The 25767-nt window shown below is 40.5% G+C and overlaps 2 protein-coding genes across 10 annotated transcripts in view; one reads left to right on the top strand and one right to left on the bottom strand.

Annotated features, from left to right (window-relative positions):
• FARP1 (FERM, ARH/RhoGEF and pleckstrin domain protein 1) overlaps positions 1-16364 on the top strand; it is a 216934-nt gene extending 200570 nt beyond the window's left edge. For 4 of the 5 annotated variants that reach the window (XM_072849956.1, XM_072849955.1, XM_072849954.1 and 1 more), the window contains exons 18-27: positions 409-646; positions 2960-3090; positions 5980-6048; positions 8031-8120; positions 9253-9335; positions 9688-9800; positions 10299-10462; positions 12923-13030; positions 14119-14270; positions 15421-16364. In XM_072849956.1, the coding sequence (XP_072706057.1) occupies positions 409-646; positions 2960-3090; positions 5980-6048; positions 8031-8120; positions 9253-9335; positions 9688-9800; positions 10299-10462; positions 12923-13030; positions 14119-14270; positions 15421-15502 (1230 nt within the window). In that variant the 3' untranslated portion in view covers positions 15503-16364. Of the gene's footprint in view, positions 1-408; positions 647-2959; positions 3091-5979; positions 6049-8030; positions 8121-9252; positions 9336-9687; positions 9801-10298; positions 10463-12922; positions 13031-14118; positions 14271-15420 lie in introns of those variants that run through there. The other variant, XM_072849957.1, reaches the window with a different exon arrangement.
• A 3596-nt stretch (positions 16365-19960) lies between these two features.
• Positions 19961-25767, bottom strand: part of STK24 (serine/threonine kinase 24) — a 64176-nt gene continuing 58369 nt past the window's right edge. For all 5 annotated transcript variants that reach the window (XM_072849947.1, XM_072849949.1, XM_072849951.1 and 2 more), the window contains one exon: positions 19961-23859. In XM_072849947.1, coding sequence (XP_072706048.1) covers positions 23823-23859 — 37 coding nt within the window. In that variant the 3' untranslated portion in view covers positions 19961-23822. The remainder of the gene's footprint in view (positions 23860-25767) is intronic.

The raw sequence follows: 25767 nt of genomic DNA, 5'->3' as shown, positions 1-25767 counted from the left end.
TGGGGCAGTTAAATCCCTTCATCCTCCTAGAAAATCCCATTTTGTTTCCTAGCTCTGCATTTGCATTGTCTAGCCCTCTCCCTGTTGCACCTACTTGCATGAGCTATGTTCATGTCATCTCCTTGCCTTTGAATTTCTCACTGATATCAGACTTAGTTTGGTTTACTCATGTACTTTTGTTTTACAGGGAATGCAGAGGGGGTGGGGGTGTGTACTTGAAATGAGTAATGCCATTTCTCCTTTTCAAGTGAATATCAAAACCATTGTGTTGCGCAGTGATTTTGTCTGCAAAATCCCAACTGCTGTGCTAGTTGGATTTTTTTACTGGAATAGGTTTGGGCTGAGTCATGGCTTACAGTGATTGCTAATAGCTCTACCACATTCTCTTTCTTTCTTTGTGCCTATAAGCAACTGACAATTCACCTGTGGAAGCACAATGAGATTTTAATTGAGTTGGAGAATGGGATCAAGAACTCTCGCAAGCTGGAGACCTTTTGCAGGGATTTTGAGCTACAGAAAGTCTGCTACTTGCCTCTCAATACCTTCCTTCTCAGACCTTTACACAGGCTGATGCACTACAAGCAGATAATGGAGAGGCTTTGCAAACACTACCCACCAAGCCACATAGACTTCAGGGATTCAAGAGGTAAGTGAGAGAAAAGACACCAGTACCTGGAGCTGGGGAACAGGAGATCCAAATCCGTTAGAGGTGCATGGCTGTACAAACACAATTCTTTTTATTAAGCCTACGTTGAAAGAGGACTGAGTTGCAAAATCAAACACTCAGAAGACCAGAAATGGTAGGATTAAGGTTGCTCTTGTATACACATTATGCCACAGTCTAGACAAATACTTGGAAGAGAAATCTGCTGGGGGTTATTAAACACACAGAAATGACATGCAGTTCAGGAAGTCACTTGAACTGAAAACAGCTGGGAGGTTGAGAGAGAGCACAGGGAATGTACCATATGTGCTTGTCTTGTTCTTAGCTTTCCCTGGAGATCCGCTAGGAATACAGAATACTGGCCCAGGTGAACCCTTGGTCTGACCCAGTATGGCTGCTGTTATTATGTCTTTAAGTGTCATTTGTCTTTTTTCCAGACATGCAGTTTGCTCTATTACCATTTCCATGATTTGTTTCAGGAACTCAAAGCTGCCAACATGGTTTTTTTTTCCAAATGTGAAAAAATTTTCTTCCTGTAGTCTGAACTCACTGCCTGCTGTTTCTTTTTGATGATTTGTTTTCCTCCTTTCTTGCCCCCATCCGCCACCCCCACTGTAAGCTATCTACATTTAAAGATAACTATGTTATCTGTACAGTTAGCACTCAGTGCAGATCCATGGAAGGACTTGGGTAGGGAGAAATGCTTGGTATGACTGCTCCCAGCTGTAAGGTGTTAGCTGAGCTAGCTGGCTAAGTTCCCTTAGATACCGTGCGATGAGACCCACAGCAGACAACGCACAAAATGCGGAGGTAACTTGACCTGTAGCAATAAGAAATGCCACAGAGGTCTGTGGCTCTGAAGTGCTGCATGACACAGATGTTTGCCTAAATGTAGCTGCAGCCTGAATGATCACAAGGAATGCAGCAAGTAGTGCCATAATTTCTTTTTGTCAAGGCTAGATGTTGAGGATGGTGTGTCCATTCCCACCTCCCCAGAGAGTGCAGCAGCCATCAAGGTTTGATTCCTGCTCCACTTTTGAAATGGATATGAACATAGGATTCAGGGGTGAAAATAAGAGAGCATGAGAAGGACAGTGTGACTCGGGGACACCATCACTCTGGGATCGGTGTCTTACTAAGGTGTTTGAGTGTAAAGGAAGCAAAAAAAAAAAGGGGGGGGGGGGAGATGTGGATGTGAATCCCAGCAGCGGGTACAGGTCTCCCACTAACAGGTGGATGAACTGCACACTGAGCAATGATGTAAGAAGAAAGAACCCTTGACTGTATTTTTTTAACACAAATAGCTGTAACTGCTCTTCTAGCACTGAAGTCAGTCAGTCGGTGTGTTTGGCCCATTCAGAGACTGCCTGTCCATTTAGGTGTATCAAGGTTGGTGCTCACATACATGATGGCACAGGGAAGCAGTCCATGAGCTGGTCCCCCAGGAAAGATCAGCTGGTGAAGTGATTATCAGCTTAGTTCCCTGAGTTGAGTTACTGCATTGTTAGCACAGCAAAAAGACAAGACACGGGCAGCCGATCGGCAGCAGCCTGCACTTGATTTGGCTTCTGCTGCCGCAGAGTGGGACTTCGTAGTGTCTGCTTCCTCTTGTATTCCACCTGATCCTTCTTCATACAGCAAAAATCCCCTTTGACAATGGAGATTTTCCTTAGGAAAATCACTCCCAGGTGTTAGGTCACTCATTGTTGATCGTCTCTTTGGAGAGAATGAAGTAGAGTTGTGATGCAACTCAGCGACATGCAGCCCTTTTAGTTGTTCTTATTGCGGGGACTGAGGACAAACCTCAGGATTACCGGATTTACCAGCTGAGATGATACAGTAAATGACACTGCCATTTCCTGGTGTTTTCAAATATGGACCTGACCCAGCATGTTGCAGGCTGTGGAAAAAATGCATTTTTTTCAAGCATAGAGAAGACCCCTAGATTAATTTGGGATGTAGGAAATTAAGTCCTTTAGAAGAACCCATTCATTGGTGCTCTGAATTGACTCGAGTATTCCTACAAAGTTCCTGTGGCTAAAATAGAACAAAATTTTGGTTGAGGAAATAGACTGTCTCTTCATTACAACACTCCACCCTCTCCCCTCCACTCCATAAGATGATGTCCAGAGTTTGTGCGGTTTTTAGTCTGCCTGAGTAGCTTTACACTGTGAAGAAGAAGGGTAACACAAGAAGGGTGATGTTCATGAGCTGGGTGCTGCGGGCAAAAGCCATCCTTCTTTTTGAACATTCTTGCAAGTTTTTAATAAGCATTTTATGGTTTTGTCCATCTAGCTGCTTTGGCTGAGATTTCTGAAATGGTGGCTCAGCTCCATGGCAATATGATAAAGATGGAGAACTTCCAGAAGCTGCATGAACTCAAGAAAGACTTGATAGGCATAGACAATCTGGTGATACCAGGAAGGGTAAGTAACAGAGTTGTGATCAAGCTCTGATACAATTTCAAAGCATTAGGTATGTTGTAGAAACCTGTTTCTTAGGAGCAGCTGTGAAATTGCCTTTCCTCATATGAACCTTTTTCTCTCACCAAAACCTATCAAATGTAAACATAACAACACCACAGAAAACAGCAGCCTTTAAAGCAGGAGGAAGCAATCATCTTTATTACCTTTTAATTGATTTTATTAGGTTTATCTTATGTATAGATTTGGACAGTTGTAGGCAATTCCAAACATCTATTACAACAGAGGTGGTAAAAATGTAATATTTATCACAGCATTCAGAGCTTGAGCAGTTGCACATTTCCTCATTTCTTGCTGCCCTTAATTTTTTTTTTCAACCCTTGATGCTAGAGCATGGCAGATTAAAGGAAAGTAAGACATTAGTGCTGGAGGACCTTCAGCCCTTTCACAATGCCTAGCTTTGAAACGTATGGCCCTGGGGATGAGCAGTCTCTTTAGTCTACGTGTAATATTAGCCAGTAATTTTTGAGACAGTGTTGCCTTAAGTAAACACTTTTAATTGTGTTGTAAAAACCCGTCTCTCTCTTACTTGTCATGCTTTTTTAAAAAATGGAGGCTTATTTCAGAATAAATGAGCTTCGGTGTAGTATTTGTAGCCTTTTTTGCTTACTGTGTGCATGTATCTGTGCGTGGAAACATGAGAGTTGTCTGTTGTTGAAGTAATTTCCTCCCCACTTCCCTGGCTTTTGTGTGTAAAACACAAAAAAAGTACTTGCAGCGACCAAAATGCTGAGGAAAATGCATCGCTAGACTGTTCTCACCCCTTATAAATTTCTGGGAAACAGCTTGGAAAAAAAAAGATGAGTTTTGCATTGAACTGCAAATACGGCAGCGCTTGAACTTGCCCTGCAGCCTGGCCATCCAGCCCTGACACGCTCCTGCAGGCTGGCCGGACCACCAGTCAGCGAGAGCCGCAGCCTGGGGTCTGCTTGCCGTGCCATGTCCATGTCTAGTGCCACAGCGGGCTCGTGGCAGACAGGCAGCTTGCTGAGCTCTCTAGGGTCCAGTTCATTTAAGGATTCAAACATTTAGAAAAAGGGGTTTGAAGCTGATGTGCCATTGGGAAGGCAGTGCCGAGCATGGGTATTTCTCGATTTGTGGCTTTTCCCCGCTCCCTCACTTTGCCTCTTTTCTGTCTCCCAAGCTGCTGCCATGGCTCGTGCCTCCTTCCAGTGAAACACAGACCGTTCACTTCCTTGGCAAGCCCCTCAGGACATTTCACAGCCCATGCGTCTCTCTATCACATGAAATTAAACATTGCCATCGGTTGTTTCTGCTGCCCTATTCTGTTCAAAGACAGAGCAGTCTTCCTCTGCTAGGAAGTTCAAGAAGAAGGCAGAGGAGGTGCAGAGGTTGTTTGCCTGCCAAGGCAAAAAGCATTGGCCACCACGCTCTGGCACGTGCCCAAGATGTCGCTGCTTTCCAGCCCTTTGGCCGCTCTTCTGGCTCCGGCTGAAGTCCCTGCCCCGGCACAGGCTAGGCTGGGAGGCAAATGCCACTGTCAGCCATGGCTGGCTTTACCCAAAGGTGGCTGAACTCCACATCTCAGAGGAGAAGTCTCATGTTAGGCTGGTGATTCAGCTGTCCTAAAGGCGGCTGTAGGTGACCGTCTTCTTCACATTGCCCCAGACTGGGGTCTCTGCTTCCACCGAGCTGGTTCCTGTATTGGACATTAAAACATCCTGTGGTCAGTTGTGCTTGCAGATTGCAATAACCAGCAGCTCTTGACTCGTGTGTTCACATGGCGCTTGCCGTGGTGGTCCTAAGCCTGCTAAGTGACCATTAGGTGGTACCGTATAAATAGTAATTATGATTAATATTCTTTGGTGGCCCACAACAGCTTCCAGTGGCCTCTCTGGTAACATGAGCTTACCGTGATATAGGGATAACCACCTGTAGCCACTTTTTCCACCCCTTAGTCCTTGCGCAGTGGAGGTAGGGGGACTGGACACATCACAGCAACCCTAAGGCGACTGGAGTGTCTGAGCAGATTAATCTTCGACAGCCAGTTTATTGCTAAGCGGCAGCTGATTCTGATGCTTTATATGCCTTTTACATGCACAATTATGAGTAGAATGACCTTTGAAAGACTGTAATAAATAAATATAAACCTCTTGGCAGAAGCTTGAGGGAGTGACTGAAAAAATTATATTTTCATGGGTTTCAGATAAGTGGAAGGGTGAGTTACGGTATAGTTCACAGTAAGCCTAGGAAATCCAGCATTTTGAAAGTTTCAGATGTGCTACTTTTCCAATAATTCCATCCCTAAACATTCTTAAACAGTTTGATCTGAATTAATGTACTGTATTATACGATGGGGATGGTACTAGGATAATTCATACTGCCAGACAAATTTCCTTCTTTTTCTGCTGCTGATGGTGATATTGATTTCTGTAGCTGATTTTACATCTCATTGAAGAGCTGTGTATGCTGTATGCACAACAGAAGCTTACCAGTGGCTAACCACTAACATACAGGCCAACTTATCGTTAGTTTTTACATCATTTGTAACGTGAAAAACACTCATTCAAAACTGATGAGAGAGGGAGCTGTCTGAAGGAATTAATGTTAGGTAAAGAAAATTTTGCTTAGTTGAATTTTCTTAAAATGAATGAAAGACTATGAAGGAGTTTATCCTAAAGACAGTTATGAATGGAAAGAAATTATCCTATAAATAAGATTTTTAACATATTTAATAAAGAAAATAAAAAGTCTTGGTGACTGATAGTCAAGTCAGTCCTGTGACCAAGTAGTCATATGTATGTTTGCTTAATTAAAAAATTGTCATCATTTTTGCAGAAGATACATATTTGTTTTGTCTGTTTCCCACAGGAGTTCATTAGACTGGGCAGTCTTAGTAAGTTGTCTGGAAAAGGTTTACAGCAACGGATGTTCTTTCTGGTAAGCAAGAAGAAAGTTTTCTTTATATAATGAAATGTAACTATAGGCAACTACTAGGCATACTGTTAGACTTGAATTGTGAATTACAGTAAGTATTTTTAAACAGCCTTATTTAAGTTAACATAATACATCACCTATGTAGCTGGTTGTTAAGAACTTATGTTTCTGTCCAAACCCAATATTCTCTTTGTGACTGCTTCTTACAAAGATAAAACTATTTATTTTTATATGACACTGTAAATATCACGATAAAATAAGACATCTTAGCACATTGTCTTAAACAAAAGCAGTCTCGTCATAAAATGAAAAGTGGTACCAGGGTTAGTGATCATGTCCAGAAAAGAAGATGAAGAGTAACTCCTGGTGATATGAACGATAATGCACATAGTGCTCTCAGGACACATTTACAGAACCAAGTTTCTCCACAAACCATCCAGTTTCAGCCCACGAGTGCCCAGCATGTTGAAGTACCTGCCTTTATCTGGAGACACATTTTGAGCTCTTGCACTAGGAAAGGTTATCTCCTCCCACCATCGCTCGCAGTCTTTTCAGGTTACAGTGATCCCACTTGGTCTCTGATCCACAAGAGCTGACCAGATTGTTCCTTCTGTCTTCTCTTCCCAGCCAGCTGACTTGCTCCTAGGCTTCCCATCCTGCTGCTGCTCAGCCCTTGGTGCTGGGGCACTGGGATGCCCAGCAGAGTGCATAGATTTTCTAGTCCAGTGTTACAGGGCAAAACATTACAGAGTCAGTGCATTGTGGCAGGAAAATACTTCCTTGGCGGCTTATATGCAAAAGGTGAAGACCATGTGTAGAAAAGCTTGTGAGTGTGCTAGGTTTTACAAGATGTTTGTCACTTAATCTTTCAAATGGGCCAAAGACATAACCACTAAATCTACCTGGGTAGGATTATCCTTTGCCTTTAAAGGCACTAAAGGGGAAGCCTAATGAATAAGGTGCATATTTCCTTGCATACCACAATTCTTGTTACCAGGTGATGCCTCGATATTATACCTGTATAAAACATTAAAAAGTTGAGACTAGACTCTCAAGTCAGTTGCTCGCTCTGTCAAAGAAATCTTTGGTCTGTCTCAAGCATCAGAATCTTTTTGGAGGTAAAATCCTGGGTCAGTATTCTGGGACTCCAAATACACGTATGATCATTGGCAAAATTAAATCCCCCTCTAGTGGCTGATCCATGTAGCTTCATGAATTATTGCTATTGGATTGTAGACGTCTGTGGCGAGAGCTCTGTTTCACACCACAGAGTATGATTTTCTTGATGCAACTGTCTGGTCTGAGAAGAACATCCTTTGACCCAGGTGCACAGTGAAAATATGCCATTTGTTTTATGGCAACAAAATGCAGGCAGTCATTTGACATGCTTTCAACAACTACTGTTACATGCAGGAAGCTCTGCAAGTTGAGATATTCAGTCTCTTCACCTTGATACTTCTAACCTAAAGCCATCTGCCTTAAAACAGGTCTCCCAGCTTCCTTCTGAATATGGGGAGTAATAGATAGCCACTTACTTCATAAGAGTTAAGTTGGACACACCTCTCTCGGGCATGCTTGCTTATCTTTCCACACAAATCAGAAGAAAATATTGGTGAAACACACTTACCTTCCATAGCTTCAAAGTGCAGCAGAGTGTGAAACGTACTACTTGGTTTCACTGCTGTTGTGGCTTGTTAGTTCTGACCCAGAGATCACAAAGAGAATATTAGAAGGCATCGGAAGATAGCCAGTGGAAAATTGTGAGAACATGCCTGAGACTAGCTGGGAAGGAAGGCAGGGAAAATAACAAGTGCTACGTACTGGAATATTGTGGAAGCCAGCATTTTGGATTCATGCATTAGGACTGCCATATAAATAGTCAGCCAGTACTGGCTAGCTTTCCCATATTTGCCATTCTGATTTTTTTTTTTTGTACATACATACAAGCCGACATCATTCTAATAATGCTTATTCTTGCTTTTTAGTTTAACGATATCTTGTTGTACACAAGTAGAGGCCTGACAGCATCAAATCAGTTTAAAGTCCACGGGCATCTTCCACTGTATGGCATGACAGTAAGTATTGTGAGAACTTACGGGGTTCATGCTTAAATGGCCATCTGTGGTCCCATCTGAATTGCTTGATGAATTTCTGCTGGACTGAAAGCAGCAGCAAAAGGCTGTTCTCTGATTTAGAGAAGTTGTGGTTACATTCTGCAGTGCCTGATGGGGCTGTGTTGGGTTTGGCGTGTGTTCATGCAGCCTTCTACACAAAGGTGATTATATAGCAAAAGTGGGGGAGAAAAAGGCATTTTGGGGGGCAGCTTCCTCATAATGCAAAGTTCTTGTGAGATGGGTTCTTTATTTTTTTAAACCCTAAATGTAACCATGATTCTCACAAGTAATTCATCACCAATTGCATAGAAACACACTGTGCAAGGCCAGTAAACAGTAGCGACAATCTAATTTCTATAAAAAAACATTTCTTAATGTTTTCAACTCTGTATCTTAAAGCCAAAGTAGTGGGAAACTGGCAGCAATATGTCATTTGGAGCTCTTGTTGCAATTCTGGAAAACAGCCAATTCGAGCCAATAGCACCTAGTTACCTCCTCTTCTTATATGATTTCAAAAATATTTTTGCTAGTTTCAAAACACTTTTATTCCCCCCATTATTTTCATTGGAACGTCTCATGGGTTTGTATCTATTCCATACTGTTTTCCTGAGAATTGAGTTAGGTAATCACTACTGCAGTAACTGAAATTCTCTAAACACCTGCGAGGCTTCAAGTTTTATCTAGCGTTTCTAGGAATCTACTCAATTATTGATGTCCGTTTAGCATAGACTTGTTTACAGCAGAACTGTGTTATGCTGCCGTGTCCAGAGCGCTCCCAGCCTTTAACATATCCTTTTGTATGATGAATCACTCTTCTGATAAAAATACCACTATTTTCCCTTTTTTTTTTTTTTTTGACACAAAGCAGACAAAGCCATGCTTTTGGTTTAAGAGGCTATTGAAGAGCTTATTTACTGTTTTTCTGACTTGCAAGTCACCATTTTTTTCTCAATACCTAGCTCAAAATTGTTGTTTGTGAACATTTCTCTTAGTTTTCTTTTCCCCAATGGTAAGAGCTTGTTGAGTTCACTGTTTTGCCTTAAGAAATATGTACTTCTTGCAATCTGACTGCATTTGGGCTTTTCTCTCTCAGATAGAAGAAAGTGAAGAGGAATGGGGGGTTCCTCATTGTCTAACACTACGAGGTCAACACCAGTCCATCGTTGTTGCTGCAAGGTAATTCAGTGGAGACAACGTAGACATGTAAACTATATTTCTCTGCAGCTTTCACAGTGGGACAGATAGAAAAGCAGAGAGACGTCATTTTGTTTGGATTTGCCCTTAAAAGAACTTCAAAGGTATATTCTTTTGTGAAAGCCACTTGTAAAAAAAAAAAAAAAGCTGAGTGGGACAAAATAGAGTGGCAATTGTGCAAGTCAGAACCAAAATTAAGTTATTAGGAAAAAACCTAGCATCTTGTGTCTGAATGAATTTATTTAAATTAAAACTAAGCTCAGCTTGTGACTATTTCTTAGAGTTTGTTTTCAGCCTGTATGAAAATGAATAAAACCTGAATTTTTATTGTCAGCACCCATGCTGAAATGGACAAATGGACTGAGGACATTCAGATGGCAATAGACCTGGCAGAGAAAAGCAGTGGCCCGGCCCCAGAGTTACTGGCTAGCAGCCCACCTGACAACAGTGAGTAAATGCTAGAGAGTAGGTTTTGTTCACTTTCATCAGGATGATTGGTGATTGCTTCTAAGCAAAGTGGTGAAAAATGCTGGCCACAGGTCAAACCGATATATTCAAAGTTGATTTTTATATATATATATATATATATATATATTTTTATATGTGCCATTTTAATGTTCTTGTTGATGTTAGCAGAAAGTTTCTCTGAATAGAGAAGTGACTTTAACCATAATGATTCCAGGAACAATTTAACAAGATTTGGGCAGTGCCTGTCCTTGGAAGGTATTAAAAGCACCAACAAAGCATGGTAGTTAGTCTTTGATTCTAACACTTGCAGAAAGACGTAAAAAAAAAAACCTACTTAACATCTGCACAAAATTATTTCTAAAAGTGTGTTTTAAAATTAGTTCACAATATTGTGGACAGAATTGATTTGTTTAATTTTTCCAATTATATATGTTGTTGCATAGAGGAAGAAAGATGCTTTTTCCCTGCATTTCATAGAGTCTCCTGATGAAACTACTGTAGACCAGGAATCTGAGGACGACCTCAGTGCATCCCGCACCTCACTCGAACGTCAGTCACCACACCGTGGCAACACTACGGTGCACGTCTGCTGGCACAGAAATACCAGTGTTTCAATGATCGACTTTAGTATTGCTGTGGAGGTATCTGCCTCAGAACGATCTGAACTGCAGCTCCAGACTCACTCTTGAATGACAATTTCCTTTTTGCTCCTCCTTAATAAGTGCACTGTTCTGTTGTCTCCTTCTGGGGAAGTTTCAGGCACGCCTATTTAACTGACTCCAAATGATGGCAAAAACCATCAGTCAAGACACACGTATCCGCTCCCTTAGTGCATCTTTGTAAAATCAGTTAGAGCAGTAATTTTCATAGAAGTAACTGTCCAAAAAAATGCTGATGCCCTTTAAAATTTAAAGCAGGTCAAACTGTCTTAATGCTTTCAGTTACAGAGGCATTAAGTCATTGCTCGAGCTGAAAGGATATTGTCTTTAGCTGCTGCAGCCAGAGTTTTAATTATGTGTATTACTAACTTACTTTCTTTACCTAGCCATCTTTTCTGGAACCTTGTCTCATTGCTCAGTCTCATCTGCTTTTTCTTTATTTGCGTTTTCCACCTCAAAATAAAAATCCTTTTTTGCCCCCGATCACAGCTAAGCCAATGTGATACACATTCATTAATTCTGTACTCAGCAGACAAGATGCAGACATTGACTTTTCAAAGATTAACATGAAAGACTCCTAGTTCAGTGTAGGTTTTAGGATGAGGTGGTAAGCCTGCTTAGGTGTTCTTCCTTCACCCAATAGAGGCTCCAGAGGGCTCTGAGTACTTTATCACAGTCCTCATCAAATGGAAATTTATGCCTAAAGAAAATGGTAAAAGGAATCTTAAAGCCGAGTTGGCTTCTGCTCACGAGGCAGCCCTCAGACATCAGGCCACCGTTGCTCTAGAGAAGGCACACTGATGGGGAACATAGAGGTGCAAGGGCAGGCAATATTCATAGCTTGTGTAACTGCCCCTGTTTTTAAACAGAAGGCGAGCTGCTGAAATGTGGCAAAGAAAATTATTCTGTACGAGAAAGCACTAACTGTAGAGCCTCATTTTGATCCCATGCGGGTGGATTTTCTGCGCTTTATACCCTTATATCCTGCAAGGGAGGAATAGTTCGGCATGGAACAAGGTCTCATTTTTCCGTAAAGCAGAGGGCTTGTTATAAATAGATCTAAAATTTAAACTGATGACTAATTCTAATGATTAAAACATTTAGTTAGGCAAATCTTTTGGTCTGAGGTCAGTGCTCATTGTTCCTTATTTTTGTTCCTCCCCGTGCCTCAAATGAATGCAAACAAAGCAGCGAAGACCAACCACACCCTGGAGACATACGTTGTTCTGTGAAAACATCTTCAGCTCCACTGCTGTTCCATGCGTGGCAGGTTATGCTCATGCTCACATCATTCTGTTGGTGGCTCTCACTTCAGCATTATCGTTTATTTTCTTTGTGTCTCTCCCTCCTTTCTGTCTCTCTCGTGGTAGAAGATCCTCTCTCTGTCAGTGACTGTACTTCCCTACCTGCTGGACTGATCAGTGATCAGCGGCCTGTTTCCATTTCATATGTCTGCTGGTACCGAATGCAAAGCCTGTCCTTTTATGATATCCTCCAGAGTAACGAGGTAACAGAAAATTAAGGAGTACACCTGTAACTTAGGGCAAGGAGGCAGCAGTCCAGATATCAGAGAATGGGATGATTTAAAGCAAAGGCTTTAACGTATATCCAAGACTGGTGAAAACAGAACATTTTCAAGAACATTTAATTTGTAGTAGATAAATCAGGAGCACCAGACGTTGAGTATTAAGCTTTACAGGTTATTAGCTTCTGCATTATATAAAGACAATGATGTAAACAGCTATTTTGATCCAGGTGAGAGCCCTTACAGTCAAGAAGGAAAGGGAAGTAATTAATGATTCACTGAGAACTCCCCTTCATTTGCAAGGCACAATGATGCTGGACTTTACGTCTTCACTATGTGAAGAGTAGTTTCTTCTGCCAGCCATAAAATACTTGTACTTGGTTACGGCTTCCTCCTCCTTTTTGTTAAAATATCCAAAATCCAGCTAAGAATAAGGTTAATAGCCCTTGCTTTTGAAATCTTTGAAAAGTTACCGTGTGAACTCACTGGGTACTGAGAGCTCAATCTCTATCTGCAGTTCTAAAGTATGTCATAATTTTCCTTTACATCACAAATTCATGTCAGACTTTCTGTTTCCATTATTCTATTTAAGTATCATTTGAAAACAACAAAGGCAGACTAGGGTAACAAGACTGACTGATGTTTGGTAATGTTTTACTGAAAGCCACCTCAATTAAAAAAATAAGTGTAGTAGCTTGAAGTTTTTGGAAGTACCCAGCTACCAACAAAAAAATATGTTTCATAAAGTACTACTTAGCAGTAGAAAAACGCGGAAGAAAAATACATCCATTCAACCAAAACATGCTCACATACAACAAGGTCACATACAACCAGATAAAAGCAGATAATTTTTCTTGCGATAATTAAACTGCAGGTACCTTTCACTGTTTTATTTGGCTGCTTTTGATCTGTTTCAGAACCAGCTGTCCGGAAATCTCCTACGAAAATTCAAGAACAGCAACGGGTGGCAGAAGCTTTGGGTGGTGTTCACCAACTTCTGTATGTTCTTCTATAAATCGCACCAGGTAACAGACTGCACAAGGCTGTGTGGCTGGAGACCTTTTGTTTTTCCAAAGCAGCAGCAGAGAGAAAAGCGGACATCAGTCATGGATGCTGTAGGCGAGAGAAGCAGGTGCACTGGTCACGGCTACGCAGCCTTTACTGCTGCTGGAACGTGGAGCAGAGCCCGTTCTCAATCTGCTCGCTTGTCAAGTGAAGCATGCATGCTTGTTTCCTGAAACTTCCAATAGTCACAGTGCATATCATCCCTAAAAGTACAAGAGATATCACTACTGCTCAGAAATTGTGGTGCGAGTTCAAACAAGAGTCTTCTCTTGTGCAAATTCTGAGATTATTACAATTAAAAACGTAATAGTGACTTAGAAATTTTGTTTACCATTACTGACACTTAAGTCAAACAAGAGAGAACAGCAGCCAATGATTAATCCATCTGAGCAAACATCGCACTGCAGAAGTAAGGTTTTCCTGTCTACAGCCTGTTGGACTTCTGAATCTCTGTGTTCAAGCAGGGCATAAGCACAAAATAATTCTAATTGCTACGTTGTCCTTTCATTGCTGTAGAAATCCTTAACGATAGAGTTTTTGCACTAAAAAAAAAAAAGAAAAGAATGAATTGTAGGATATTCTACATATAAACGGGATAAAGAAATTATTTGTTCATACATGTGTGCCATGAAGTGAAAGGACTTAAGCAGTGAATGCTGCAGGGTGGCTGGAACATTTCTAAAGGAGTAGGTGTTTGCAAGCCTAGGATGAACATGCACAGTGCTCTGCCAATGCCAAATGATGGAGTTTTATGTTTGTCAGTTTGAAAACAGTGGAAGTCCAAGTTTTCAGATGACTTTCTTATGAGGAAATACTGACAGGATCAGCCTGCAGCAGATCCTTATGAGAAGGGCCTATAAAGATGGGCAAGCTGAAACTACCAGACAATTAAGGTCATTGCCATTGTATAAAGCTGGTATTTTTTCCACACATGTGGAAACGCGATGAAGACCTTTCAATGAGTGTGTATCTAGCTTCCGTTTTACTTGTGTGCTCTTTTTACTTAAGGGTGTTTGATTTCACAGCATTTTCCATCATTTCTTTTCAGGACAATCATCCTTTAGCCAGCCTTCCTTTATTGGGATATTCACTTACCATTCCTTCCGAATCTGAAAACATTCACAAAGATTATGTGTTCAAGCTACATTTCAAATCCCACGTGTACTACTTCAGGGCTGAAAGTGAATACACATTTGAAAGGTAAATCCGTCTTCTGTGAGAGGGAATTTTGTAAAACTCCAGGAATTTTTTCCGAACAAGGTTAGTAGATGCAAAGTTTAGTAAATTGATTCAGTAATACAGGCAAGTAGTTCAGCACAACTAGAGAAAGAACCCTTTAAAATTTTAAAAGAAATATTAAACCTGATAATGCTAGAACCAAGTGGTTGTTTTTGATAACGTGGCAGCTGTAATAGTACAAATGCGTTGTACTATGCCTGCGTTATGTGCAGGAATTATCCAGTGAAAATTGATCAGGCTGGCTGCATGGGGAGCTCTGCGTCTCAGCGTCCAGGAAGCATGTAAACAGATCACGGGACTTTTCAGCAGCTCTGCAGAATAACTTCACTCCCTCTAGTACAACTGGATGGAAAATCCGCACCTGAAATAAAATTCTAATTTTTCACAGAAGCGGCTGTTCTTACTATGTATTTCTGCCACTTCAGCATGTAATTTTTACACTTCCCACTGAATTTCAGATACACGGAGAGCCAGGAAACAGGTGCTACTCCTCCTAAATTGTGGTTTGAGGTCATTCATACTGGGAACTAATTTAGCTCTTTCATATGAAGCATTAACATGTCAAAAATCTTAATGTCCTCTTGTGTTGAAGAAAGCTGTTATTAAGTTTCAGCCATGTCAGTCTAAAACTATAAATAAGGCAAATCATGGGAAAGGGGTGATTAAATAAATGGGTAGAACAGGAGAAAACACAAAAGCCCTTTCTCAGTTCTAGGAAAAAGAAGTAGGAACTGCAGCTAAATTACATTTTTTCACTCTAGAATTAAGAGTGGTTGGTCTCAACTGCTCATCACTTGGACCATGCAGAAAAAAACCAAGATTTGGTGTCTGCAGAAGAAGTAAAAACCACTACTAAGTTCATTAATTTTGGGTCTCGTCCCCCCTGTTTATCCTCTCTGAATCTCTTTTCATACATGCATTTGGCAGTCATTTGGATCTAGAGGCTCTTGACTTCGGATAGACTTAGGAGTAAAGTAGCAAGCAAGGTGCTCCCATAGGCACTGAAAACAAAAGTGTGTCCAACTAGTAGCGCAGACTGTATCTTTCAAGAAGTCTTTCCTTAGGAATTGACCGTTCTTCCTTTTGTGTCTCTCCTCGTGCCTCCTCACAGATGGATGGAAGTGATCCGAAGTGCCACCAGCTCTGCCTCACGCACTCGAGCTCTGAGTCATAAAGAGCCTCACACCTATTGATGGCTGAACGAGCCGCCGTGTTGATTGCCCAGCAGCTGATGATTTTCTAGAGGACATTTGCAACTCTTTTCTCCCTCCAAGTTTAGTAAAACTTACAATTTGGTAAAAGAAAAGAAAAAAATAAGTATGGTTTTGCAAAAACCTTCACAATTCCTCAGCAAAACTGTTTAAGTTCTCCATATGTTCAAACTAGCTTACCATCATCCCAGTGGCTGCGGTTCGTTTCATGTCTTGTATTTTGTCATTCTGTGCTGTTTTTAGCTTGTGCCAGTATTAAAATATTGTCCTTATTAGAGTGCCAAATGCCAAAAGACATTTTGTTGCCTCAAAGATTGCACCTAAAAAAAAAAAAGACAACTTCACAATCTGAAAACTTTCTCCTCTGAGGCAAACACTATTTCTTCTCTTTTCATAAAAATATATATTTTTTTTTTACCATGTTAATCTGTAGACTGCTGGATTTTTAAATGTAGATGGACTTTCACAGTATAGAATATAATTATATACACAGCAAGCAGTCTAACAGGAATGAGATAACTTTCAGATTTCATTGTTTTTTCCCAGTCTTTCTACATTTAGTCAGCAAGGAATTACTAATTTTCTATCTTTAACAAGGAAACAGTTTACAGCTCGTCCTCATGTCCCTTTGGGATTACAAATCCATGTGGTATAAATAAAGTATAGGATTCTTATCTAACCATTTTCTTGGTGCAAGTTGACCAAATTGTTCATCTGTTGGCTTTGAAAAGTGCATACTACTTGCAAGATGAAAAATTTTTAAAATAATCCAGTGCAATATTATTTGGGCTGTTAATGTACTGTGAATGGTATGTACAAGAAGAAATTAAAGGCTGTGGTGACATTCTGCTGTTTGTTTTACAAACTTGAAAGAAAACCCGTACACTATGAGAACCACAGCTATTTGTGATTAATTTGTAGAGTGTTTCGGTAACTAGCACGGACTAAATTGCTATAAGCTGGGGGTACTACTGAAGCCCCAAGTTTTCATTCTGCCTGGTACCCATCCTAGCTTTTCCATTTCTTGTTGGAATTTCAGTCTCTCCCTTTCCCCCCCAGCGCTCACTACAGAGAGCGACAGATAAACCAGCAGCGGAAATACCCATTTTGTATACTTGGCTTTAACATGAGCTAACACCATAATTTGGATAAGCTGTTGGCCCACGCGGAAGGTTGACAGCACTAAGTCTACTATGCTTAGATGCTTTTCCTTATGTTTTAAGAAACTCTTCGTCATGAGGGTGACGTAAAACTTCTGTTAATGGAAGTTCAGCATGCTGGAAACACATCTATCACCATTAAGGGCCTTTGGGGAAACACAGCGCTAGGCAGGGGGTCCTGAATCGAGATATGGGAAATGAAGCTGGAACAATTTTACCCCCACTTTTTCTTTGTCTAGCTATTCACTTTGTTAACAGCTTACCTATGTGCGATGTATAAAATGGCTTACAGCTTTGCTCACAACAAAAGGGAATAAAATACCTCACAATATATATACATATTCCTGTCTCAAGACAGTAAAGCCTTCTTTCTATCCCCCCCACCCCAAACAAAGCCACATATGTATCTCCATCCTAACCCCTTACAACAAGCAGCGGTCCCCCTGGGCAAATCCCAGCCACCCTGACAAAGGGAAACAAGTATTTCAGCGTAGTTCCTTCAGCTGGGTGGAAACCTTCAAACCCCTGGGCGGGTAACTTGTTGCAGTTGCTCTTTTCCTTAGCTCTTACCCCCAGGTACCAGTACGGCTATAATAATCACATCTACCCTACAGCATCGCCTCTATCTGTTTAGGGCACGATGAAGGACAAAAGTAGAAAGTAGGTAGAAAAATCTGAACTTTTTCCCGGTTGCAGGTCCCACAGGCTTGTCCATCCCAAGCTGTGACCCTGCCCTGCAGGGCCAAAGCGAGTGAATTCAACCACCTCAGCGAATCAATAATGTACAGGAAACTAGAGTGCTTCTTGACTGACCAGGAATGTGAACAATGATCTTTATAGTGATGAAAAGGGGAAATAACATGGCATAGATTAACAACTTCTCAGCAGCAGCCCACAGGCTTGGAAAAACAAAGCTGAAGAAGCAACGGCACGTCATGTTGCTATGAAGTACAGTAAACGTCTGCAGACCTTATCCCCCCCCAAATTATTACTGAGCTGTAAAATAATATCTGCAAAGCCTTACAAGCTAGGTCCCTACATCTGTCCTTTACAATTGTTATCGATAACAGTGAAAAGACTTTTTTTTTAAATGGAAATTATATTGAGGGCCATGCCCTTAATTCAGCTGAAATTGAATTTTATTTTAGATCACTGGGGCTTGTGGGATACAATCTTCATTACCGCTATCTCCTGCAGTAGTTTATTCCGAGCTCTCAAAAGAAAGGCTTTTATTTACATCCCTGAAATCAGGTAACACCTTTTCTAGGTATGTTTCATTTTCATACAAAGTAAGTTTGGAAAATAATTTTTATTAACATCTAAGGCAAAGATCAAGATACAGTTCTATTTATCGTGAGAGCAGAGACCTAGCTAGGCTGTGGATGCAACTTCAGAGTATCTGCCTGATTCATCGTCCAGCATTTTCACCTTTTTGTATTATCTTTTTCCTAGAGAAAAGAGGTTTAAAATAAGAGTTTTTTCCTTCTTTACAAGTGTGATTTTTAATTTTTGTTGTTGTTTTTTTTTAAATGGAACCAGTTGAAGTGCTGTCATTTGTCAACATTTTTCTAGTTCTTTATTCCTAAGGTCAACCCCAAACTGAAATAATGGCAAGAGACTAAAAGCGACGGCCTTGACAGTCGTATCTTACACTCAGTTGAAGTCTTTTATGTGTGTGAATAAAACTCGTGGTTTACTGGAAAGCTGTAATACATAACTACTTATCTTTAACGCTGATTCACACCATACTGCTGTCCATCTAATCGAGGAGGCGTGGAGACACCCAGGGTCACTGGGTGCCAGGTTAGTAGCCACAACTAAATACACCATTCTCATGTTTAGCCACGACTAAATACACCATTCAGCAGTGGGAAAATAACCTCAGACTGGTCACTCCAAAGAGATTGACCCTTGTTGTTGTTACTCACCATGAATCGTCAGTTGCCGCCTTCACATAATGAACACATAAACGCAACACGAGAAGTTTATTGCCATGGGAAGTTGCACCACACGCACCGGGCTCAGGAAAGCCTGGACTCCTGTGGATTTGTATCCACAAGGCTAAGCATCTCCAGCCTGTCTCTGCTGCTTAACTTCATGCTCATCAAGATGTATTTATTAATATACTCAGGCATCCCTATTTTCACAACATTTTAATTAAATACTGTTGAGACTTCAATCCCTTTGTAAATTCAGCCGAAACCAGCCAAAAGTGACTGAAAGAGAAGTTAGCAGGTGGGGAGACAAACACAGCCCGTGAGTGCAGAACTCTCGATAAAGCTCTGGCTAGAGAAAAGAGAGCTCACAAGGGAAACTTGGTTCTGAGACAAAACTGGGGCACTACCCCACAATTCTCTCAGCCAAGAACAAACCAGAGAAACAAGCAGGACCTGAAAAGCCTGATTTTGACCTTTTTTTTTTTTTCCTTTTTATACAGGACCAATCATGTGGTCTTCTCCCTCAAAAGAAAATATCATTATGGCTGTGCAGATAGACAACTCCAGTTGCTAGAGCACACAAACTTCCTCCCCCCGGGGCGGGGGGGGGGGGGGGGCACAGAAAAGTTGGTAAAGAAAAAAAATTGGCAATGATGTGGCACATGTACATTTTTTAACAGGAGAAAAATAGTAATGAAATATAATGACAGGAGTGCAGCTGTCACACAGTTTGTCAGTCGGTTGCATGGGTAATTAAGGATGTGGTGTTTGGGGTTAAGCTAATGCAACGTGATGAGAGCACTTCAGCAGTTTCATGGGCCTGGCAGGATGGGGAATACAAAGCAGGTTTTAAATCGTTGCCATCTGTAGATTGGCACATTGTCTTGCTATAGGGCAAATTGTAATACAGAACTGCACATATTTAACCGAAACAGTCCACTATCAATCACTTGTATGTGTAAATTAAAAAAAAAAAAACCAAAAAAACACCTTAATCAAGAAAAGACCCTTTCCACATGGTTCCCACAAGAGCTTCCCACATGGTTAGGCCACCTGCAAGAAATAAGCCAACTAAGTTCCCCAACAGAAAAAAAAAAAAAAAATTCTCAAAATTCTTGCTCAGAAGGTGTTGTCTGACTTTAAACAAGAGTTTTGTCTTGTGCAAGTTCTGAGGTTATTACAATTAAAAACTGAACACCCATTTATAAACTTTCTCCTTACCGTTACTGACGTGGGCAATAACTGAGCTGGAAACCCGCAAGAGCATCCCCTCCTGGGAGGAGACCCCCGAATCTCGTCTTACTGACCACTCGGATGGCAAAATTTCATTAAACTTCTCCTTCTTTATTTCTAGGTCATGTAGTTTACAAGGAGTTTTATTATGTTGGTGTAGAGTGACAAAAGTAAAATTTAAATACACGGTTATAAACAGGCAGCAATGTTACAGAAAACAAGATATACACTGCGATTGTCCTCTGTAATCATGCTTTAAAAGAAGGCAGAAAACCATTACATACAGTTTGTCTACTGCATATGCTCAGTGCAATTACAAGCACATCCGCAAAATACAGTTAAAAAGAGCAAGCTTGCAGATTTGTGCTATACATTAAGCTCCTCCTCAGCAACGTACAAAAATAATCTGCGATTGTACTGATCCTTGCGTTACACCTGTGCTTATTAGCACTTCTGCTAATCTTCCAACGGTGACCTTTCTGAAGGCAAAAATACGTCTCCTTAAAAGTAAGGCTGATGTAAAACTATTACAGACTGTTACGGCGTTGTTTAAAAAAATAATACGGAACGGCACATAAAGTAGTAAGAGCTAAACGAGACATTTCACAAGTACAGGAAAAGCCCAGGCAGATGACAGTTATGGTGGATACAGCAGGACACAACCTCACGACATGCCAGCTGCTTTGCCGCTAAGGGCCAACGCGCACACTCTTGCCTTCCCCCTCCGCCCACCCTCCCGGACAGCGAGGACAGAACACCGCGGTTAAATCGTTCCACAGTAATCGGTTCATCTGTCCATACCCCCATGGACACGTACAAAATGTTTGGAGCCGCAAAGGAACCACGGCACTTCAGAGAAAGAGCTGCTTTGTTCTTACGCCAAAAGCATTCTGTACTATAGCGATCATGCCGTCATCCTTTAGTAAAGCGGTGATCAACTACAAAGTGCAACTGCAAGGAAAATTAAGGTAAAAAAATAGATTACACATCTGATACTTACAAAAAGCAAGCCTTCAGCTCAAATGACTGATTTTTTTCTTTTTAAGCAGTGAGTTTAGTTACTGCCTAATCCTGAAATCCCTGACGAATAAGCAGTTCTGCTAATTTAAATGTTTGCATAAATAGGGATAGCTTGTCGCTTAGTATATTCAAGACTGAGTGAAGAAGTACTACCTGCACAGAAAAATCATCAGTGCAACATTGTAACACAGAAATGCTTTTAGCATGAAACAACCTCTCAAAAATATCTACAGGCTGCTTGGAGGCGAGGCTTCTTTCAAATGAAGCTCTTCTTCTGTTACCAATATAGTTCTGATTTTCAAAGCATCAATCCTTTTCAATAGCAAATGATTGTAATTTTACATTCAAGATACAGCACGCTTTTTTTTCAGTGAATCTCAGTTTAAGATAGTCTATATTTAAATAATCTATATAGTACATATAAAAATACACATTTCTACCATAAATGAGGTCTTGTCTTTTTCTAAACATCCGAACCTTTTGGCCAATTGGCCTTGCTGTAGGCCTGACTCATCTTCAGCTCCTAAACCAAGGGACACGTTCACCAAGCAAATTCTGCCACCATCCACTCAGAAAAGTATTTCCTCAACGTACAGTCCTGGAACGCAACTAAAATGCAACTCAAAAAAAAAAGTGTGTATAACTTTTTTAATGATTGTTCAAAACCAGCGTACCATAGAACGTCCTTTAATTTTCTGACTGAGAAATTCTTGAGATCCCAGCCAGCACCATAAATCTAACTTCCCCACTAAATCTCTGAGTTCTGTGCATCTCCAAGTAAGCTCGCTTTATTTTCAAGTCCTTACATTAAGAGATGACTGGGGAAAAGCTTCCATTAGTCTATTTATCTTTCAAATGCAAACACATCTGCTTCTTTCCATAGGCTGTAAGAGCACATAGTTATTGTGTGGCTGACTGTTCGAACAGTGAGATGTCAAGAGGTAAATTTCCCATCACGCTGTATCCAGATGCACATTTCACAACAGCAGAGCTGAATTTGTTTTCTCAAGGGTAAGCCGATCCTTTGTGTTTCGGAGCACACAAACCAACACATTTAAAGATATTAATCAAAGAGGAGTTATAAACCATTGCGCAAACCTACGCATTGTTCAATTTACCTTAAATTCACTTAGCCACAAAGGAAAAGCGTTACCTCGTTATGCTGGCAGACATGGTGTGTCTAAGAATATGGCTACAAGAGTGAGTGCGCACACACCCATTTCTTTCACCTGTTGTTTCAACCTGGGCAGCAGCTTCCTAGCTCTGTTAGCATGACAGCGTCCTCTAACTGTTAAATTATTAAATTAATAATTAAGGCTATTAATATGCATAGAATAAGGGCTACCGTGGTGATGTGAAGGCCTGCAAGGAGACCTCACCAGCTTCCAGAACGGTTAGAGAACCCGGGTCTTTTTGCCCCAGGCCAGGTAGATATGCCTACACTTTCAAAATTGTAATCCTTTCTGTTCCAAAACCCCTATATTTTTTTTTTAATTAAACAGATAAGTTACCTCACTGTCATGCAAAACATAAAATCATCAATTTCTTCATTAAAAACAAGGCAAAAATGCTCTCTTAGCTACCAGAACAGAAGCACCTGAATAGAGCCTGGCTGAAACAAAGGAAGTAAACCTCGGAGTAATACTGTGACAACAAATGCCACCCAGTCAGCTGTGTGTGTAAGTAACTTTACTGTTTCCAAGAACTATAGAACCGTAAGTCAGCTATCTAGGAGCGCTCACAGGAGCGGTGGAAATTTCACAATTCACAATTTTCCAGAAGTAACTTTTTTCTGGGGAGACAAGTAATAGGACATAGCATACAGCACTCAGGCTCAGTTTTGCAGTCTTTCTGTCTAACGTCTATCACCTTCGGTAAAGAGATGCACATTGAATATATGGATAATTTTTCTTTTACGCTGCAAGACATTCATTTTAATGATACAAATAGGCATGATGAAGAAATATTTGCCACTGTCTCAGAGCCAACGTCTTAATGAGATATTTCAGAATAAATGTAGATAATAAAGATTTATTTGTGTGAGCATTCAAACGTGGAGGTGAAAAAAAGATTGTATCTGAATTTCACTACAAGCTTCACAAATATCTATTACTAAAATTGAATACATAAGGTTCAGAATTTGCATTGGCACCATTTAAAACTGAAAACATGAAAGAGCTCGTTCTTTCGGAAAAACAATCTAAATTTAAAGCTTTGAGAGACAAGGTGTATTAAATCTAAAACAACCAGAAGTAGTACCATAATTAGAAAGTCACACTCAGAATATAGATAAAAAGGAAGAAATACTGGAGAAACAGAATAAAATTGTGTCTTTGCTGAGGTACGCATAGAAGGTTCCATAGTACAGGATTAACTCTTTCAATGGCAAATCCTTCACATACAAAAATCAAACCAAGATTCACTTATCACATAATTCAAAATTTACATGTAATAAAGGCAAGGCAATACTCAGTTATGGCCTGTCAAATATTTACCCCACTAACATTATCTACAGAAGCACTTTACCATTTTGTACACAGTGATTCCTTATGCACGTTGAAAGGCTTTCCGTTAAAAAAAGACATTATATACATATCTGTACACAATTCCAACAAACATACTCCATCTCCCAGTGGAATTCTTAAAGCAAGATACCTGAGGTTTCTCAATATCTTCAGTTTCTCTATCACAAACCTAAATATACATTTCAGATTTTACAAAAAGACACCTCCCTGGAATATGTGCATTATCATTAAAAAAAAATTATAGCTTTAAGGAGCTGAAAAAGACTGCCTCCATCCGAGAGACTTCATTTTCACTCTTGCACATTTAGGAATGTCCTTCCACCAAAGGACATTCCAGTGACTGAGGGGCAGAACAACATTAGGGTGCGCGCCTTCGATGCAGACACCGTGGGATCTCTGTTGTCTTAGAAAAGTCAGGAACAGTACGTCAGTAGGATGCAGTACTTCCTCCAGCTAGTGAGTACCTGAAGAGGCAAAGAAACAGTTATCGTTGTGACCTTTGGAACAGTGTTCTACAACAAGCAGCAACTAAAAGTTATTCCATTTTATGCTATTGAAGTTCCAGCCGTTTTCCTTGCAGAATGACACCCACCACTGCTGTCATGCTTTGAAGGCAAAAGCTAAAGACCTGAACAACATGTAAAATACACCCTGTTAGAACACCACTGCTTTTCAAATGAATACCAACAACCTGTGCTCAAGTGTGTTCCTGAGAAGTATATGATGATGTAAGAATTCTCTATGCTGGGGGCAACATTTTGTCATTCCAACTTTCCTACCTGGCAAGTTTACATCATAATCTTTCCAAAATATTACTGGGGCAGGAAACCTGTATTTCTTAGTCTAAGCAGATTCTTAAATCATCCAAAGAAAGAAGCACACATTTTAATCATGTTAAGCTTTCAATAAACTTTATAAATCATCAGAGATCAGAACTGGAGAAGGAAGGTAAATGGATTCACTCAAGTTATTGGGCAGATCTTCTGAGGGTCCCAACTAATTCATTCAGACCAACTTGGGAAATCCAGTTTTAACCAATCATAAGAGGAACTAAAACCTCATTAGAAACACGTTGTTGAAGAGCCACCTTCAGTAGTTAGCTATCAAATTCAGAGGATATTGCAAGTGGATACAATAAATGACTTAATGATGTAACAGAGCATATTTCTTGTAGTATTCAAGCAAGAAGGAACTATCTTTTCAGAAGCTGACTAGCTCCAAAAATAGCTTTACCCATGAGGGATACCTACTAAGCAATGGAATGGTTCAAACTCCTTTTTAGGGGGGACCCTGCCATTCATTTCTTTCACTCACTTTCTGGAAGGAGTGCTAGTCATGATCATATACTAGCTGAATATCATCCCTGGAATAAGAGAAAGTTCACCCAGATGTGACCCATCAGCAAACATTCTCTATGAATATTTCTTTCTCTCCTTCAAAGAAAATTAAGTGCCTGCCTCCACTGTTACAATAAGACATTATGACCGAGAAAAACAGCAATAGTCCAAAGAAGCAGAACAGAAGGAAAACAAAATGCTAAATAGGTATATAAAGGGTTCTGAAATCTGTCTCCTAGGTCAAAAACGATGACTGTTGCTGCCATGACAGGAACAAGATCGATCATCTCCAGCACCCACAAAAGAAGTGCCCAGTGGAAAGCTTGTCTGCACACAGTCATTTTCAGCTTCAATTGCAGCATCAAAAGTCTTTGAGGTTCCTAGTTCCCAGAGGGCCCTGTACCAGGCTGATAGAAACTTGACACTGAAATATTGGGCTGATGAAAGACTGGGGTCAGTTTTGGAACCCTTAAAGGAAAAAAAACTGAGATGGAAGCTCCAGAAACTCTTTCAAGCCTGCCAGGATCAACTGAAAGGAGAATCAGGACATCTGGCATCAAGGAGTGACCTTTTAGCACTAGAGCTGCTGACTAGGCTTCATGCTTAACAGCCCAGAAAGCAAGAAACACGATTGCTTGCAGATTTCTTGGCACTGATTTTTTACTGAATGACAAAGCGTCAGCCTGGCAACCCTCTGCTTTAACTTCAGAGGTGTGAATTCTTAAACTTTACCAAGCTGTGGTTAGAGACTGTATAAGCGAGACACTTGTTCAGAGTGTTCTTTTTCAAGGTAGCAGTCCATGATTAATCATTGCCATGAGTTTTTTCTAGTACCAATCAATCCAACCTGGACAGTGTAGATTCACAACAGCTGTGGGCTCCTGGATTCAAGGCTGCACTTAAAGCCTCTTCAAGCAGTAATTCTGAAATTTATACCCCTGATCTTTTCTTATGTAGTATTTAAAAGAACAGCAAATTGAGTGTTTGTTAAGAAGGTATTCCTAACCTAGGCAGCTAGAAAGTCTCCTATGAAAT

Source organism: Ciconia boyciana, chromosome 1 (assembly GCF_034638445.1).
Source record: "Ciconia boyciana chromosome 1, ASM3463844v1, whole genome shotgun sequence".
Taxonomy (NCBI): domain Eukaryota; kingdom Metazoa; phylum Chordata; class Aves; order Ciconiiformes; family Ciconiidae; genus Ciconia; species Ciconia boyciana.
The sequence above is the reverse complement of the archived record's forward strand: the minus strand, read 5'-3'. Positions and strand labels throughout refer to the sequence as shown.